Genomic DNA, 20,284 nt, shown 5'->3' on the forward strand with positions numbered 1-20,284 from the left:
CACCAGATAGACCAACTCCTGGTTTTTTTGGCTGCTTGTCAGACCAAGTTGGATTAATGAATTTAATTCATTAAATGTTTATCGAATTTGTGCTTGGAAATTTCTCCTGGGCAGAAACATTCCTGTAAAATCCTGTAAACAAAATTAAATCTATCTTAGTGTCACACTTCATTCGGTATTATTTGTTACAGAGGACATGACTACTGAGTGAACGAGGACAAAATTCTCTCACTACCCCGAGGACACCTGTGTACTCTGAGCTACTTACAAAAACATCTCACTTATTTCTTGTGTTTATAGGTATGCTTGGATTTTCTGCTTCCTTTCATCATTCCAGTCATAACACACACCACTAGAGGTAAACACATGAGAAATATTTACAGCGGCCTCTCTGTTAACCTCAACACTGCCTAGAACGGCAGCCTCTGCAACACCGATAACCGTCTTCCTGTTCGATTTTCCACTCCTCGCCTTGTCTAAACGATTAGTCTTTGTGTGTGCGTCTTTTCCTTCTGCTCTTCGAGGACCTGATGATGACATGTCTACAACCTGGAGACGTTCGGCAACAAAATGACTGCAAATCTGAGCACCTGAATCTCTTGCTCTGGGATCAAACCAAAGAGAAAGTGCGAGTGCGTGAGAAGAACACGCACAGAAGAAGAGGCTTTGTTCTTTTATATAGTAAGTGCTATTTGTCGAGAACCGGGTATTCGATGCTAGTTAAATAGTACGGCTTCGGTTTTGGCCGTTAAAGCAAAGCTACAAAGTTGAGAAGGCACGTTCAGCTACCAAAAACAAATGGTGATGCGGACATCAGAGAAAATATTTTGGATAGAAGATTTAGATTTGGAAAAGGTGGTTACTTTTGAAACTGGATGTGGTTAAAGGACTGTTTTTTGTTTTCTTTTGTGAGGATTGATTTTACAGCCGCTCCAGGATTTCACGACCGCAGAAATGAACCGTGTTATTCCGAGGAGCTTGCAATTTTTCAAAAGGTACTGCAGATTTGAGCTGCAGACGTCATCGCGACACGCGTTCGGCCAAAGTCCTCTTCGATTCTCATGCGTCGAGCATGAGTACGGCTAAAAGGTCTCATTTACCGACAAACATCCCTGCGAAAGAGCGTGCAAGACAATTTTGTACGATTGAAGTTTCGCCAATTCGAGTAGTTTTCCGCAAAAAAAAAAAAAAAAAAAAAAAAAAAAAAAAAAGCACAAAAACCTCCTATACTGAAATCCTATACGGACTACATTTACATACTGATTACATTTATACTTTATTACAATGCAAGTGATTTTTGTCTCAAAGAGTTTAACTGTGCTTCATTAAAAAAAAAAAAGCAATGGGCCTTATTTATCAAACTGGATACAAACGGATAAATTCAGAAAACAGTTCGTATCCTACTCATGCTCCTTACTGTGCAAATTTACACATAAGAACACACACTAATGTAAACCACGACTTGAACGACTTCGGATCATATCATTTGCACAGATTGCTGCACTTTTACATATGGATTACATTGTCCGAGTTACTTATTTTTATTATGTTTACAGCGTGCAGCATACGCCCTTATCCAGAGCCACTGGTCTCTATCAATAACACGTCCTCATGCTAGTTCACTAGGTCAGGGACTGTAAATGCCATCGAGAACATTTTGAAAAACCAGACGTTTTATATCGTTGTCATTAATTAAAGAATATTTAAAAAATTAATAAAGAACACAAAACTGGTAAATTAATTATTTTTTTTTAAATATAAAAAAAATCCTTCAACTATAACATAAAAAAAAAATGCTGCTGTATAAACGGAGGATGGGCCGGTCTGTCTACGCATATCCACACCTACTCCGCCACACACACACACACAAAATTTAAAGATAAAAAGCAACTTGTGCATTCATCACAACATTGCTGCTGTCAAAGCAAATGCAGGCATTTCTCAATATTTACTCATTTCTGGAATCATGAGGGTGTGACGGGTGACAAAGATCAGAGACGAATAAATATGGAAATTCTTTCATGGGCGACTCTTAAGGATTGCTGTCGTTCTATAACCCCTTAGATAACGTCTTGGAGGAAAAGAAACCTCATATTTGGCCACACAGTCGTCACGCTGCTGCTGCTTGGTCATGAGAATAAACACAGAGATGTTGCAACCAGCGTGTCCAGTGACTGCTCTGCGATTTATTGCTGTAGATTAGAGACCACTGCTGCACGACGCGTGAGCGCAAGTACGTACTCGATTCAGAGGAACCCCAAGGGAAACTTCTCATTCAGCAGGAATGTTAGGAACAAAACAGGATTCCGAGAACAACTCGGCCACGACTGGCCTCAAATCAGAAAGCAAGGGATTGTGGGTGTTGTCTTGGTAACTGGAAAAGCTAAGAGAAGGCACCTTGTGTTTTTATACTGACACGCTGTCTACACGAACACTTACTGGGAAGAGAGAAAATGTTACTTACGTTAACCTTAAAAGGCTGGACGGTGTTGTCCAACAGAACGACGTTGCAGAGCACTTCGGTGTGCTGCCTGTCACGTGCCAGCTCCGACGCCCGGACATTGTAGGATCTGCCAGCAGGCAACCGGAAGCGTGAGCTCATTACGCTCCAGCCAGAGTCTGTATCACAAAAACACACACACTGCTCAGAACATGTACACTATATTAATTAGAAGTCCATTTCACACCCTCCAGAAGCCTTTTAATAACATCTCCTTATATAGAACATCAAAACATGGTTCATAAGCATGATGGATAGATGGATGGATGGATGGATGGATACACTCAGTTATTCCGCTGCGTCAAACTGTAGACAAAACAAGACCGACAGAGTCAGACATCTAAAGTAAAACAGTACACAGCGATAAGAGATAAGGGTCATCATCTCCCGCCTGCATGCCCACACACTAGGCACAAAAGGCCAAGTGTCTACGGTTTAAACATGAGCACAAGGTAACACCTGCATGTTGACTCGAAAACGCAGCACGTGACGTAAGGTGCATCAACAAACAAATCTACTAGGGTTGTAGCAGGTTGAAACGAAAACAAAAGTAAAAATCATTCGATTAGAAGATGTTTAGTCTTGCTGGGAATACCTAATGATTCAGTAAACACTTAGTACATTTACATGGACGACAATAATCTGATATTAACCCGATTAAGACGACAATCTGATTAAGAAACTAGCATGTAAACAGTGATTATTGATGACTTTAATCCAGCGAAAGTCATACTCGAAGTAAACACAAATCGAATTAAGACGTGGAGAATTCTTGTTTTAGTCGCATTATCGACGTGTATTACAGACACGTACACACCTTAATCACACTATTAACGTCGTGTGGGAGTTTTCACCGCATTTTGTGACAGGACACGTACACACGGCAGTGCTCAACCGTTTGACGGCAAACAAGAGAGCACGGCTGCGTCCGAACCCGCGTACTTACTTACTATATAGTAGGTCAAATACATGTATCTCAGCTACTATATAGTAGGTAAGTACGCGGTTTGGGACGCAGCCCACGGCTTCAAGCAGTTGTCTATTAGCACGTATAGCATGACAAATAATTAACTGCACTTGAAGCTTTCGTAAAACTAAAAATGAAACACCCAAATCTGTATACGGTACCATAACGAAGACGAACTGTATGTCGATACGTGAAATTCTGGAGGGAACGTCGGACGGCGTGGCGTGGGGACATAATGACGTGTGCTGTTAATCCATCTATATTCTATAACGTAAAACGGGAACATGAAAAGAATATTCTAAAAGCGACTCATGTAAACACCATAATCAGGATACTGTCTTATTCAGAATAAGGTCAATAATTACATTATTGTTGTCCATGTAAACATACTGCATGTGTGTCTAACAAAGGCAAATAAATCCAGCACAATCAGCTAATCATGGATTACACAAACCCTTTCACTCACAAGTCAGACTTTCACTAAAGCACTAACATTTTACACAGACAGGCAATTTGACTGTCCTTTTCCCATAACGTGTACAAACTTGCAAGGAAATCCTGCTTGTCACGATTTCACAGAAAATTCTTCGTAATCCCGTGAAGGTTTTTCCACTCGTATCATTCATCGTCTGTCATTCGTCCAGAGCGCATCCCAGGAACACATGACGTGAGGTGGAAATACACCCTGGATATCAGTCCATCATAGTTGCACCATGAACACACACACACACACACACATTCACATCTAGCGGCAATTTAGTGGGAATGTTTTCTAGAGGTGGGCGGATCAGAGACGGAGAGAACGCGCATAGAAACGCAAACAATAACCCAAGCTCAGGATTGAACCCTGGAGCTGTGAAGTGCTGCCTATAAACTTTTTTTTTTTTTTATGACTATACCTTGCTCTGAAAGCTCAGTGTTTGTTTTGTTTTTTTCACCCCATCGGAAACCAACAGAGTAGCACGGAGTACATCTACAAGGAAGGAAGTGTGGATAGCCAATCAGATCACAACTTTCAATAGTTTAAATCAGTCTTGCAGCCAGAAAAGTGTACAAGAAGAAAAAAAATAAAATAAAAAAAAAACAAATCATCAGACACTCCGAGCTGAGACTACATTTTCCAAGATTTACAGAATCCTGATGAAATCCAGTGTGCCTATAAATACGAACCAGGGATCAATCTGAAAAGTTAGTTTCATGTTAAATTTGATTCAGAACCTAGAAGAGGTGAGTCGATTACACTAATGTGTTTCAGGACGTACAATGACATTTACAGTTATGACGATCTGCAGAACAATACCGTAACAATACAATAGCAGTATTAATCCATCCGTTTACAAATCTCTCACATCTCCGGCCTCCTCTTCCTGTGGAGCTCAGGCCGTCTCGTCTTGCAAAATCTGTCACGCTTCTAATCTACTGTATGGTGCATTGAGGCAGTTGGGGGGCAAAAAAAAAGTGTCATACAGTCATACCACACTGCATTGTGGTAATACGGCTGAGGGTGACACTAACCAAGGCTCACAGAGAAAGGGGTGCCAGACAAATTGTCATGTTCATGCAGAGTCACACATAGGAACTGTATGTGACTTCACGTGGCCTGCAGCCTCACCAGGTCGTTGTTTTGGTCCCGTCATAATGGAAAAAGACACTTTTTGCCCTTTGGCTCCATTCTTGAAACACAATGTGCTCGGCCCTGCTGCTAAAGCGTACTGGCATGTCAGCGTGTTGTGGAATGCTTTACAATCAGCGATGGCAGACTGTGGGTTCGGCTACAGAATGAGGCCCATGCTCCCCTGACCTACTTACGCCTTCATGCTGTTCTGAATCCCAATAGTGTTATTCCGCTGTAAAAAGAGTATTAAAAATGCACCGTGCTGTTATGTTTTTATGTATGAAAGCATGTATGTACACATGTACAGTCATGGGGAAAAAGAAAGTATACCCTCCTTCAATTCTATGCTTTTATTTATCAGGGCCTAAATAACAATTGTGTGGTCCTCACCAACTTCTTTAAACAAACAAATAACCGATTTCAATATGTAGTCATTTTTCCCACAAAAAGCAAACCAATATTCAAAAAAAATAAGTACACTCTGTAATTCAGTATCACGTAGAAGAAACGCTTTAAGAAACAACTTGTTTTCTGTAGGTATTTATCAATCTCTCAAATCATTGAGGAGAGATTTTGGCCCCCTCTTCTCGACAACATTGCTTCAGTTCATTGATGTTTGAGGGTGTTTGTTTATGCACAGCTGTGTTAAGATCCTTCCACAGCATCTCAAAGGGGTTGGGATCTGGACCTTGACCTGACCATTCCAGCACCTTCAGTTTTTCTTATTTTATAGAATATTCTGGTATAAAGAGGAGTTCAATGACTGCTTGTTTCCTAGGTCCTGTGACTGCAAAACAAGTCAAAATCATCACCCCTCCACCACCATGCTTGACAGTTGGTATGGGGTGTCTGTGGTGATACAGAGCGTCTGGTTTTCACCATACATAGCGCTGTGCATGATGACCAAACATCTCTCCCTTGTTCTCATCAGTACAAACGATATTGTTCCAGAACCTTTGTGGTTTGTTCAGATGCAATTTTGCAAACAAACCTAAGTTTTATCTAATAATGTTTGTTTTTGGAGAGAGAGGGCTTTCCCTTAGTAACCCTTACATGAAAGCCATACATGTTCTGGTCTTTTTTTTTTCATTGTGCTATCATGAACATCAACATTTAAAGTACTTACAGAGGCCTCTAATTCATATGATGTAGTGCATGGGTTTTTCTTTATACCTCTTGGACTAAATTTGCTGGAATGCCCACTCCAGGGAAGATTGGCAACTGTCTTGAAGGTGCTCCATTTGTAATCAATCCTTCTCGCTGTAGAATAGTGAATTTCAAATTTTTGGAGATGGCCTTATGACCCGTCCTTTCGTCTTGCTACAGTGTAGACACACACCTGAGTGCTCCAGAACAGCAAACTGTCGAAAGTTATTGAAGAGCTTTTATAGAGGTAGTCACATTTCTTGATGATTAACAAATCTTGGGCATTCCATTAGGAACACCTGATAATTACTCTCAATGACTGTGCCAGTAGGAAGGGTGCACTTATTTTTTTCTCCACCTGGTTTCTAAATTCTGGTTTACTTTTTTGGGGAAAAATGGTTACATATTGAAATCTGCTGTTGTTTGTGTTGTCACATGAGGTCATTTATTTGTTTGTTTATACAAGTTCATGAAGACCACCCAAGTGTTATTTAGCTCCTAATAAATTTTAAATAAATAAATAACAGAATTGAACAAGGGTATACTTACTTTCCCCCCACCAAAGACTGTATTTAATTTCTCAGTGGTACATGGTAATGAATTTTCATACATGTAGCTGTGACAATAGAGGAGACCAGAGGCCTCTCTTACAAAACCATTGTAAAGACTGGCGCACAGTGAAATTCACTACAGTCGGTGATTCTTAAAATCTGAACATGGGGTTGATTCGTGGTGCCAAACGCACGGTTTCCTAACTTGGATCTTCAGGTAGTTTCACAACGAATATATTGAACAGCTCAATAACTAATTAACAGTGCCTTTTGATTTTTTAGGAAGTGTTGCAGTGAAGAAATCTCTCAAAGGCCATACGAAGATGATTAATCCATTTCTGGTGGCCACGAAGTCAAGCTGCAGTGTTTAATATAAACTGCTGAAAGCCAGCGAAAGCTGCACTGGTTTTGCAAAAAGAACACTCTCACTTCTGCATCATTTTATGGTTGCAATGGATCCAAGTGGAACGTGAAAAGTGTTTAGAAATACGTTCATTCTCTTATTCATCTTCAGTAAGCAATTTATTCTGGTCAGGGTCACAGGAGATCCTGGGAACACCGGGCGTGAAGTGGGAATACATCTTATGTTCATTGCAGAATACCATGCACATACACATTCCCAAATTGGGGGCACCCAGGGGAAATTTAGAGACATCAGTCTTTGTCTCGTCTGTTTTCGAGAGGTGGGAGCAAACCCATGCGGACACAAGGAGAACATGGAAACCTCCAGACAGGCAGTAACATGAGCTCAGCACTGACCTGGAGGCAGCAACATTGCCACTGAGCCACACACCACAAATACAAGCTAGTAATATACTCTGTGTGGCAGTTCAGGGACAGTAATAAAAACAAATTCAGACTGTGATGAGCACTGTGGGAAAACCATAACCATAACAAACTTGTGTTAATGGAGTGATTTGCATATTATATTGTAGTAGCCTTTAGTAAATCGCATCACTTCAGCTATGTTAGTGATTCAATCTATGAAGAATGCATATAAAATGTACTACTTTCACTTTTCTCTCATTTCCCCAAACTAAAAAGCTGCTTTATTGCCATGCGATTTATATCATTCTTTCGTAGACCCTCAAGGATAAAGGTAGTGAAAGAAGACATGCAAATGATGCATAACATCCTCTTAGGAAACATGCTGTGGTATTTTATATTGCTCTGACCAAAATGAAACAAAAAGCATTTTGACCTAGAAACTGCTCTCAGAAAAACCGAACAGATTACTAATTTCACCAAATAAACCATTTTGAATAACATTAGGTTTTATGCGGTGGTTTGAGAAAAGCTGTCCGATGTCATGGTGGCTGAATTCTGGCAAACAGCCAAACAAAATCAGGTTTGGGCCAAATTTTGGCCAAATCTTTTTTCTGCCTAGGGCATACTCTTTCCTCAACATCTCAAAAGTAGAAACAGGAAGTAATGTGACAAATTAATACCAATCACATTACTTGGCATGCGGCCCTGACCGCAGATACTCCAAAAATTTGTGGACACCTGACAGTCACACCCATGTGAGCTTGCTGAACATTCCACTTCTCCTTTTGCTGTTATAATAACGTCCAATCTTCTGGGAAGGATTTCCACTACATGTTGGAGCATGGCTGTGGGGATTTGTGCTCATTCATTCACAAGAGCATTAGTGAGATCAGACACTGATGTTGGCTGAGGAGGTCTGGTGCATGTCTTCATGGAGCTCGTTTTGTGCACAGGGGCATCGTCATACTGGAACAGCTCCAACTCCTTAGTTCTAGCGAAGGGAAATTGTAATGCTACAGCATACAAAGACATTCTGTGCAATTGGGTGCTTCCAACATTGTGAGAACAGTTTGGGGAAGAAACACATATGGGCGTGATGGTCAGGTGTGAACAAACTTTTGCCCATATAGTGTAGCTAGCTGGAGCTAGTTAAGTATGAAAATTTGAGTTAGCTATTTACTACAGCTATTCACAATGGGAACACTGTTATTCATTACCGGATATGGGGAGGGCTCACGTGTGTATCCACATACATTTGGCCATATTTGTAGCTTTCCCAGACCACCATTTTTTCAAGAGAACCAGTGATCCAATCTCTGGACTGCTCCTGGGTTTTTCACTAATTATACTGAACTCAGGACTCAAACAGCCCCAAGTCTTTAGGGGGAAGAATATGCAAGTGTGAAAACGACCTAACTGTGTTTTAAGAAACCACTAAAGACTAGAAAAACAGATCATCATATATGTAAGGTGATGATACCCTGACTAGGTAAAAACAATGACCCTGGGCTGTACAGTGATTTAATTTTTTTCCATAAGCTATTGCTCCAACAATTGTTGGAGCAGCTCACCACACAGACTCCTCTATGCATAACCGAGAAACCAACAGCGCGATCGATAGCCTGTAGACTCGTTCCTCGCGCTTCATTAGCGAGATGACGATTCCTCAGAGAATAAGGCCGTAAAAAGAGGTTTGAGTACAGCATCACATAACAGGAGCTTCAGCCTGGGAGTATTAAATAGCGCTCTTCATGATTTCACCTCCATCTCCCAGATCAGTAGGAACCATGGAGAAGATGTAACGCTGAGCCTTGAGCCTCCACACGTGTGGCTTAGATGACATCCCTCCATCTTGTGCAAGTGATGGAGGACGGAGGATAGCTGATCATTCTCGTGGCCAATCCTCACAACAAGAACACTGTCTGAAAATAAACGTGTGCCAAAGCAGGATGCTCCTCTCCTCTGGGAATAGTCTTGATGAAAGAGGTTAAATATCTGAAATACTAAGGCGATGATACGGGTAACGGCACTGGAATTCTCATGTGAACGAAAATATCCAAATCATTTAAAGAAAACAAGCCAGTTCTAAACAGTACTATGTACGTTATACATATTCAATTATATTTAAAATGCAGATTTTTGTCTTTGCCCTGATCGTTTGATTATACCTTGAAATTCCTGCTTTTTTTCTAATGTATCAAAGATTTTTTTTTTTTTTTTTTAAAGGTGTTTTGTTTTTGTTTTTTTGTTGTTGTTAAATACCCTAATTAGATCGCATCAGTCCGATTGGATTGAACTCACTCCCAGGAACTTATACATAATCTACGCCTAATAATAAATGGTTTTAAAAACATGTTATTTAGCAAAGAACAAGGCATAATCGTTGCTATATGGACGTTTTTGTTTTGTTTTTTTTAACATTTATTGAACATTTATGGAAGACAAGTGTCAGTGCAAGCTGTGTTTTGTTTTTGTTTTTTCTTATTAACTTAAAAAAGAAGAGCCTGGTGATGATTACATGTGCTATAACAAGAAATAACAGGAACTAATGCTGTGTTCATGCTGCATTGTAAGTGGTAATGTGCAGGTCGTAATAACGTCATTTCCCAACTCGGTATGTTTAACGTGCCAAGTTGAAGAAGATGAACATGGATGCGTCCACGAAAGCGTGTCTTTTTAAAGCTCATTAAAAACTACTTAACTGCACTTTTACACTTAAAGGCCTGGGTGGCTTTAGGTACCGTTCCAATCTAGTGAACTTCGAACATTACTGCAACATTTTGGACTGAAATTGCAGTTCAGCAACAATTGCGAGCAATACCAAGTAGCATTAGCAACAAGCTAGCCATTAGTGATAGCTCTAATGTTGATGATTACCTTCTCAAAGCACTGATTAGTATGGTCAATGTTATAGATTTAACCAAGTACCCTGTCTGTATAATAACTGACCTAAAGCCAGTACTGCTATAAACTGATCTCAAAGTTATGAAAGGTGGATTTTACACTATTCACGTGTTAATTTGACGTCACTCTGGTTCAGAAGGTTACCTCAAGTTGATGCGTTGAAATTGCAAGTTGAGTGGTTTTTACCGAAAACAGTTGGGGAATTACAAGCTGCTACATTCCACAACATGAGATGTAACTATAGACGATTAAAATGTATGGTGCCATTGTAGGATAAATTAAAAATGGCTATTGTTGGCGAGTCGCTGTGGTATAAGAAGAATAAAACACTTCGGGATGTACTGTTATGGGGAAATAATCCACTTTGAGATGGTAAAAGCAACTTCGCTTGATTCCAGGTCACATCCCACCATCCCAGCGTCGACTCTTCTCCTATAAAAGAATGCCCCAAGTGTTTTATTCCCTACAGAACACAATGTGACATAACAAAAGGAAGGATTTTGTATTTAAGATGATTAAGGTGAAAAATTGCCCTTGGGACAGCCATGGGCTACATTTAACCTATTTTAACCCATTGTTACAGAAATCATTTTAATTCAACAGGTAAAAGAACTTGTAAATACAGTATGTAGAAGATGACTCCAAACAATAATAACAAACATTATAAAGAAATGTTGCGAGTCTTGAAGGCTGATGGGGATTTGAACAGGCCAAGAGGAGCCCAGGTGCATCATGGGAAGCAGAAATCCTAGACCAGCACGTAACTCTGCTATCCGCCGCTCATTTTGTGTTTTGAGCAAATTTTATTTCAGGAGGATAAACGCAGACTTTTCCTCTCCTTAAACAGCCTGAGCTAGGTGCACATAAACAGTGCGTGTTTTCAGGCAGGTCGGCCATTTCTCCCACTCAGGTGACACACACACACTTTACATATCCACAGGAGCTCGTAACCAGATCTCTGCAGCACAAACACCTTTACTCAGTCTCTGACAGAGCTTGACGTTTTTGGCTACATTTGGTGATGGAACTGCAGAAGAAAGTGAATTTTTCCTTCCCTCCAAATGCTCCGGTTCAAAAACAGATGAAACATGAAGAAAATCTTTTTGATAGTGAAGAATTTGTGCAGGAAGCACTTTCAACACCACAATTTACTTTAAAAGAGAACGCAGTGGTCTTGACTAGTGCTGGGATGTCGTGATAAAATGTCACAATACACACTTCTGTACAAGATACACAATAAGATATTCTTATCGTCCTTTTCAGTGTTAAAATAAATCGATTCTTGCAAATAAAAGTATTATTAAATTCAGGTTTTTCTTCCATGTAACACTCCTGTTCTGATGGCAGCTTGTAAGCAAACCTTTACATTGACACACATCATCCATCCATTTTCCTACTCAGGGTCACAGGGAGCTTGGAGCCTATCCCAGGGGACTTGGAGCACAAGGCAGGGGACATCCTGGACAGGGTGCCAACCCATCTTAGGGCACAATCGCACACATATTCACACACTACGGACAATTTGGAAATGCCAATCAGCCTACAACATATGTCTTTGGACTGGGGGAGAAAACCGGAGTACCCGGGAGAAACACAGGGAGAACATGCAAACTCTGCGCACACAGGGCGGAGACAGGATTCGAACCCCAAATCCCAGGTGAACGGTGGCTTAGTGCTAGCCACACGTCATGTATTGCACCAATGACTTCAATGCCTGATGTAATATTATGGTCATATCACCTACGGCTAATCTTAACATTGTCGGTCAGTTTCTCCAAACTCAATGCACAGCCTTTTCAGGGTAGTCAAGGTTGTCGACGTGAGCGCTCACCCCAGCTGAACCTGGAATCTCACGGTCCCGAAAGAGTAATCATCAAACGTTATGCTAATCTCTTAATGACCTTACCTGTTTTATTTAGAGAGCCACAGCAAACTCATCTGCAAGCCATGAAACCATTGTGACAGCCAAGACAACCCAATCCCATGATCCAACCCGGTCTGAACTATAACAGAAGCGCAGAAGGACTTCATGCTCTCAGTTACTCTGGACCAGGGTCCGCGGTTGAGTTTGGCATGGGGTCAGCTTTTCATTTGACAAGGGGCCAACTTGGTTATATGGGTGTGATGAGACCATGCTAAATAGCCAAGCATTTTACACAACTGGTATTTCCAAAAAGGTTACGTTTAAATCACAGCAGAATTATATACAATAGCTGTTGTATTAGTGTGTATTCGCGTTGTCCTATTGTCATTAGCCAGACTTCTAGCCTTTGTTAATGAATCTGACGCATTTTATGAATAAACATGACCGCCTACTTTCACACAAATCACAGACCGTTTCCTGTAGCCCGACAGGTCTAGCTCATTCACTCACCATTAACAAAACCTTTACTAACATTTATAGACGGGATTCCGTGAACTTTTCCACTGACTGTATCATGTTTCCGAAAAGCTCATTGTGACATGGTGTTTGTTTTCCCGCTGGGATCCTGAATGGTCCATGGGTCGCTGTAGAGCTTGTCCAAGTTAGAACTGCAGCCAAAGAGGAGTTATGAAAGTGGATAGCCTGAAATTAAGGCCAAGGATTAAAGCAAAGTTAGTGCCATGTTAAAGGTCTCAATGATTTGCACTCATCCAGATAAACCTCAACCTTTTGTAACTAAAGCCCCCACAAGCCTCCCCTATCATGTGCCCCCCCCCCCCCCCCCCCCATATTGTAGAAGACCAGGTATAATGATGATCTATTCTATATAAAATCTATCTATATATAACCTAATCTATAATCTGTTTTTGATAGACAGAAAAGAATGTTTTGCTTTTGTGTTTTTGTACTTTTTTAAATTACTTTTCATAACTTTTATGATTTAAAAAAAAAAAAAAACTATTATGACTTTTATAAAACTATATAAAGGACAGGTATGGGACATGAATAATCTAAAATATATCTGAAAACTATAACTACTTTGAACAAGAGAACTAGGCTGTAATAACGTGGACTATTTTACATGTAAAACATTTTGCATTACATTTGTCTTACATTCTAAAAACATTCACATATGAATGATGTAAATTGCGACGAAGTGTGCGTCTCGTTATCCATGACATCGTTAAATCTCCGGCTCTCAGCCTCTCACTGAACAGACCAGACGCAGAGAGAGGTGAGAGTGCAGCGAGAAAGCAAGACCTCGCGCTTGCAGGACAGCACTGGTGATATTTGGAAAGTCGCTAAGGTTTGTCCAAAAAGTCGCTAGGCGCTTTTTATTTATTTATTTTTAAAGTCGCTAAAGGGGTCTGAAAAGTCGCTAAGTTGGCAACACTGGTCTGCACTGACGGCTAGATAAAAGACAGGCTAAGCTCCGCCCCAGCAAAAAGAAAATACGGAGGGAGAGAAAACGTGGGGTTTTTCATTTACGCACATTCTATCTGAAAAGCAATAAAATACACCGAGAACCCAAATGATGCCCTGTCTGAGTTTTGTAGTTAACTTAACCTAAACTTTGCCACATTTATTGCAACTTACACAAATGGTATGGCCAAAAGTATATGGACACCTGACCATCACACCCATGCGTGGTTCTTCACCAAACTGTTGCCACAAACTTGGAAGCACGCAGTTGTCTAGAACATCTTTGTATGCTGTAGCATTAAGATTTCCCATCACAGGAACTAAAGAGGCCCAAACCTGTTCCAGCATCCCAATGCTCCTGTGCACAAAGCGAGCTCCATGAAGACATGGCTTGCTAAGACTGGAGTGGAAGAACTCGAGTGGACTGCACAGTGCCCTGACCTCAACCCCACTGAACATCTTTGAGATGAATTGCCTGACCACACTAATGCTCTTGTGGCTAAATGAGCACAAATCCCCACAGCCATGCTCCAAAATCTATTGGAAAGCCTTCGCAGAAAAGAGGAGGTTATTAGAACAGCAAATACATAAGGAATAAATCTGGAATAGGATGCTTACAAGCACATACGAGTGTTATGGTCAGGTATCCACATACTTATGTCCATTTCTTCTCATCCAAGTCCAAATGTCTCGTCTTTTTTCTGTAGTATAGCCTACTGACCAGAGCCGATAGTCATGTGCACATCTGCTGGATTCATGCTGATGCTGCATTTCTCGTATCATAAAAATAAAACCATAAACAACAACAGACTTGACACATTTTATTACAGCCACAAATTTTCTTCATTTAAAGTGAGCTTTATATCTGCGAGTTAAAAACGTCCCTGCAGGATCCCCGGCCTGATGTCCACCTCTAGTCTTTAACACACATAATTAGCTCCTGTAATAACAACTGCTCTTTTTGAGTAGGAATAATGTTCACAATGTCTGGTTTGCAGAATCAGCGACAGCTAAAATGGTGTATTACTGCTTGCTCTGGACTCCTGGACGTGAACACAGCTGTTTCACCATGATCGTGTACAGGCTTAAAAACAAGGCTCAATGCAACCAGTTTTTGTACAATTTAGGCCCTGTTTACACTAGTGTGTGTTTTCTATGTAAACGGCGTTTTAATATGAAAATGATACTCGTCCACACTGGTGTTTCCGCTGTGTTTCAGAAACGATCCTTATCCACACTACACGACCGAAAACGCATGACACATGACCATTCATGCACACTGGGCATGCGCATACAAGTGTAAACAGGAAGTCGGTTGCTAATCACCGGCAGGCACAACAATGAGCATGAGTGCCGGCGTTCCATGTAGGGCTTACGCCGCTTGAAATGAGATTTATTGCCGATTTGCTCTAATCATCGCTCGGCTCTTGCTCATGTAGGCAGCTGCAGTGTTATAAAATACAGAATTGAACTGCACAATGGCTGCTAAGTATGACGACAAAGGCAAAAAAGCTTGCGGATTAGTCTCCGTGTTGTTGTGTATACGATCAAGGTAGCGTAATGGTCATATGGTAGGGGCTTGACGAATCAGGGAAGGATACGCAATGATCCAGAAGACTCAATCAGAGCGAATGTGGGAAGCCACGCCTTCGTTTTCAAAAGTTTTCGTTTTGGTCTGTTTACACCGAGACGCGAGCCCGGAGTTTTCAATCTAAAACGGGGTCTTCTGTGTTTCCAAAAGTCTCCGTTTTCGAGGGTCAGAAACACAGACGTAGTGTAGACGGTAGACGTAACCTTAAAAGTTATGCGTTTTAAACGAAAACACACTAGTGTAAACAGGGTCTGAGAGCATAACTGACCAATCACCATTACACTGAGAGACTGATATAGCACTGCCTGTTATATCCGACGCTTTCAGACTAGAACTGTGTACTAGTCGGCGCGACACTGTCTCTTACTGTGACGATTGTCCTGTTTTTAGTAGTTACTGTACTGTCTTGTGCTGTTTGCACGTGGTTTACATGTGCACTTTATTTAGAAATGTCTAAGCCTCATTTGGCTCCATGTCGTCTCATGTAGTTCTGTGGTGCTTTATGTGGCACCATGGTCCTGGAGGACCGTTGGTTAGTTTCACTGTGAACTGTACCAGCTGTATATCGTTGCAATGACAATAAAGCCTTGACTTGATATAGCCTATACATTCATAACTTAATAAAAACACTGGCTGTTTTCCCCCCCCCAGGTTTTTGTAGCAGGAAGAATCCAGAAAGGAAAGTCACAGCAATTACTCGTCTTATTAAATTTACACTGGTTTCTTATTAAGATTGGTATTGAATATAAAGTTTTGCCATTTTATCAGTGTAACTCAAAGCATTGGTCCATCCCACTCAGCTCAACCCGGATAATCTGTACAATCTCTACCACAATAAACATGAGCTTTCAGCTTCTTAACAACTGCGATCAAATAATAACAGGATGCACGCCCAATATTACTTTCCGTATACAATTAAAAACACCTACTTACCTAGACTGGCCTCCACTTGGGCATATTACACTAGCCTACTACTATACTGTCTCTTTCTCAAACATCTGGAGTATTTTGCTTTTTTTTTGTGTGATTGTTGCGGCCAAAGATGCTCGATTTTTCCTTCCTTCCGTCTCGGCATTTAAAAATTTGTGATGCAACTTGAATTGGTGAAATTGCAATTGTGCGAAATTGCTTGGCACGCTCTTTCGCATTGATGTTTGTTGGTAAATGATACTTTTTAGCTGTACTCATGTTCGACGCACGTGAATCGAAGAGGGTTTTGGCTGAATGCGCGTTGCGATGATCGCGTCTTGGCCCAAATCTGCATTCATTTAGAAATATTGCAAGCGTGGGTTTGCTTGATTTTACATCGATGACTTGAAGTTCTGTCACTGCTAAATCCTGAAGGGACAGATAGAGTAAATATGAAAATATTAACATCTATCTTGTGTGTCTTATTTTTATTTTTTTTATAAATAAAAGTACTAGATAGCATTGTGAAGAAAACATGCTCCATGCCATCACCTTCATTCTCGGATGGTATCTCAAAACAAAGATATCAGATCTCGTTACTTAAAGACATTTCTGCAACGCACAGTTGCGTACGGTAATCTATACACGGTAGGTTTGCTAACAGAAACAACAGGAGGGTTGCACGTAAAACACTGATTTGTTTACACCACTGAAAGAGAGGAAAAACAGTTTGCGATACCCGTGATACCTCAGAACCATTTATTATTAAATCATTTATTACTATATCAACGACATATGACCACATTGCCCAGCCCTGATCAAAACCATTGGGATTTATTACAGATATACAGCGAGAGCACGTATCCTGATCCATCATGACTCCAATAAAGGATTTTTATCCTTACGTCCCTCTGTATCTTTACACCACCATTTGACTTTATGAATAATCTCAACTCCACACTTTCAGCTACAGTAACTTTCATAAGCACTGGGAAAGTGAATCTATTCATTGTTTTTTTTTTTTTTTTATGTACTATCGTGGTTTTACTTTATAAGTGTTTTTGAAAAATTCTTTGCAAAAGGACACGAGGAATTAATGGCGTCTGGGGGTGTAGTCCTGCCTCACACTTCCTGTTCCCAGGACAGGCTCCGTATCCGCCACAATCTTAAATCAGGATAAAGAGGCTGATGAAAATGAATGAATGAAAAAGTACATGATGTCACTTGTTAATTTCTGGCAACTTTTGAGATTAGAGGGTGATGAGAATACAATACTACCTTCTTACTCATGCAGGGCGCTGGAGGGGGTGTGTGCGTGGGTGTGTGTGTGCGCGTGTGTATATCTTTATGTCTCAAGTTACAAAACATGTGAGGTGACATGCCATGGAAGCACGATGACACATGGGTGCAAATATTTTCACGCCCTGCTTCCTCTATCCTTCAAGACATGAAAACTTTAGTCAGTAAGACTTTAACCATCTCAGCGCCTTTGTCATTAACACTGAATAAACGGTGATGGCGGGAGGGGAGCGGATAAAGGAGGCGAGCTATTTTGGTTCTCAGTCTGAAACGCGCTGAAAACTTGCCAAGGAAGGCAGCAGGAAGTGTTTGGCCTGCAATTACAGCGAAAAAAGCTCACCCTGCTCTCTTGTAGAGTTACGATATGTCTCTGAAATTCACAATTTCTCACCAGTGCTCCTTCTATCGGGATCGTTTCGGCCTTTTCTATTCAAGTCACGTGCCAGCCCCATGGGGAAAACCAACACACACAAATTCCCAATATAAATGAATAAAATCACTCCTCCAGCTAGCATTAGACACGTAAACTCAGAGACCGTGTCATTGAGTTTACATCGATCTCGTTTCTCTGTTCTGTTTCGTTCTTCGCAGCGTGTTGACCCTCCACATAGTAGTAGTAGTAGTAGTGCAGGGTTAGGGTTACACTCCACAGACAGTTACAAAAAAAGAAACCGCATCTGTTTGAGCGCAGAAGTAACCAGTGACCTTTTGCTGACTTGCGTGTCTGGATCAACTCCAACTCTGGACCAACCTAAACCTGTGCTTCATAGACTTCGTTCGCTCTCAGAAACCGCGCTCACTACATTTACATTCATTCATTTAGCAGACGCTTTTATCCAAAGCGACTTACAAATGAGGAAATACAAGCAAAACACAAAACGTAAAGCTCGCACTGAGCCGTTTATCGCAGCAATTGCCTCTAACATGAGGCATCGAGCAGGAAACACCGACCAGGGCATTCTCAAAATATTTCACAAGTTACTCATCAGCACGGATGATAAATATGCGTGTTCTGAAACAGCATATGCCAAACACTCAGCCTTACATCAGTGTAGATAAGCTCTCACGTGTATACTGTAGCCTTACACCCAAGAGCTGCTGCTGTAATCATCACGCTCTTAGGGGACGTTTACACGACAACGATGTACTAAAACTGGAAAAGTTTAGTGAACAGACGACAATGTCGGCAAAAAGATCCCTGTTCACACGGATCCGTGAGAACGACTAAAAACGCTGTGTTATGCATGCCAGGCCAGTAGTTGGCGATGTCACGTTGTAAAGAAACACTACATGCCTGCACACGTACGCGTTCACGCCAACTTGTCCGCCATATTGATCCGGGCGAGACGGCCCTGTAAACAAATACAAGTAAATTGGGGAGCTGTGGATTTTCTGGATAAATAGTACAATATCGTTTACATTTCTCAAACCATTTCAATGGTTTATGATCGACGTGGAGTACAAAAAAAAAGTTCTGTTTCCAGTTACTTAGAATCTCGATAGTTAGACTTGGAAAATGATTCATTGTCATAAGGAAATGTGAAAACATTATTCTCAACCTGCTCACAACGAGCATCCTTATGACACACTTCGTACTGTTGGACTTTAAAGTAAAAATTGTGTGAGAGTAATGGTTTACGATTCGACTATCCGGTGTCATCTTGACAATAATTCATTTCCTTTTGAGTCTGGTTCCTCCGGTTCATGTCGGGTTTTTCCATGCCACATGCTTGTTAAGGATCTAAATATAAATCCACATCCGGATTTCTGTAAAGCTGCTTTGTGACAATTCCCATTGTTCATTGCGCTATATAAAGTGCCCATTCAGTAGACTTGTTATGCACTGGCCTTAACTAACATGTTTAAAAGCCTAACAGTGGTTTTAGAATGTAAAATCTCACACCTTTGGTCACTAATCACCAAGCGACCACTGCCAGGGCATATGAAACCAGGGATTAGAAATGTTACAGGGAATGAAATGGAAAAAAAAAAGGAAAACCAAAAAGACTAAACATACATAATCCAAAAATTACTTAATAAAAACATTATTAAGTGCTCAACCAGTTAGTAATGTTATTTTTCCGTTTATGCGCGATTCCAAGAAAGTACACGCTAAACATTTTCCCAACAGGCCTAAATTCATGTCCAGAATTCCTCACCTCCTGCACGCCCAGCTACAGGAATATATGATCAGTCCGTACATGATTTCAGAGAGCTTTTTGTGATTGTTGCGGCCAAAAATGCTTGAACTTGCTACAGCTTTTTTTTTTCTATTTATGATGCAGTTTGTGCTGGGTTTTTATGGAAAACTACCTGAATTGGTGAAATTGTTTTGCACAATCTTTTACAGTGATATTTGTTGGTAAATGAGACCTTTTAACTGTACTCATGTTCGACACACATGAATCACCGAAGGCTTTGGCTGAATGTGCGTTGTGATAACGTCACATGACGCACCTTGGCCCAGATCCGTGGGAAATCTGCGTTAAATTTGAAAAATTGCAAGCTTCACCGGCGTTTGATTGATTTCGCGTTCATTTCTGCGATCGCAAAATCCTGGAGGGGTTGTACGATATTAACTAGCACCTATAATCGGCTTTCATAGATAGAGGGAGGGCAGGAAGTGCACGATTCTGTAAGCAACAAATCACACTGCAAAGTAGAAGAACGCTCTGAAAATGTTCCAAA

The 20,284-nt window shown here is 40.8% G+C and overlaps 1 protein-coding gene across 2 annotated transcripts in view; it reads right to left on the reverse strand.

The window, feature by feature from the left end:
- Window positions 1-20,284, reverse strand: part of ptpn4a (protein tyrosine phosphatase non-receptor type 4a) — an 81,679-nt gene that overhangs the window by 55,137 nt on the left and 6,258 nt on the right. For both annotated transcript variants that reach the window (XM_017469292.3, XM_017469290.3), the window contains exon 2: window positions 2,465-2,619. In XM_017469292.3, coding sequence (XP_017324781.1) covers window positions 2,465-2,602 — 138 coding nt within the window. In that variant the 5' untranslated portion in view covers window positions 2,603-2,619. The remainder of the gene's footprint in view (window positions 1-2,464; window positions 2,620-20,284) is intronic.

The sequence above is a fragment of the Ictalurus punctatus genome, chromosome 6 (assembly GCF_001660625.3).
Source record: "Ictalurus punctatus breed USDA103 chromosome 6, Coco_2.0, whole genome shotgun sequence".
NCBI classification, from domain to species: domain Eukaryota; kingdom Metazoa; phylum Chordata; class Actinopteri; order Siluriformes; family Ictaluridae; genus Ictalurus; species Ictalurus punctatus.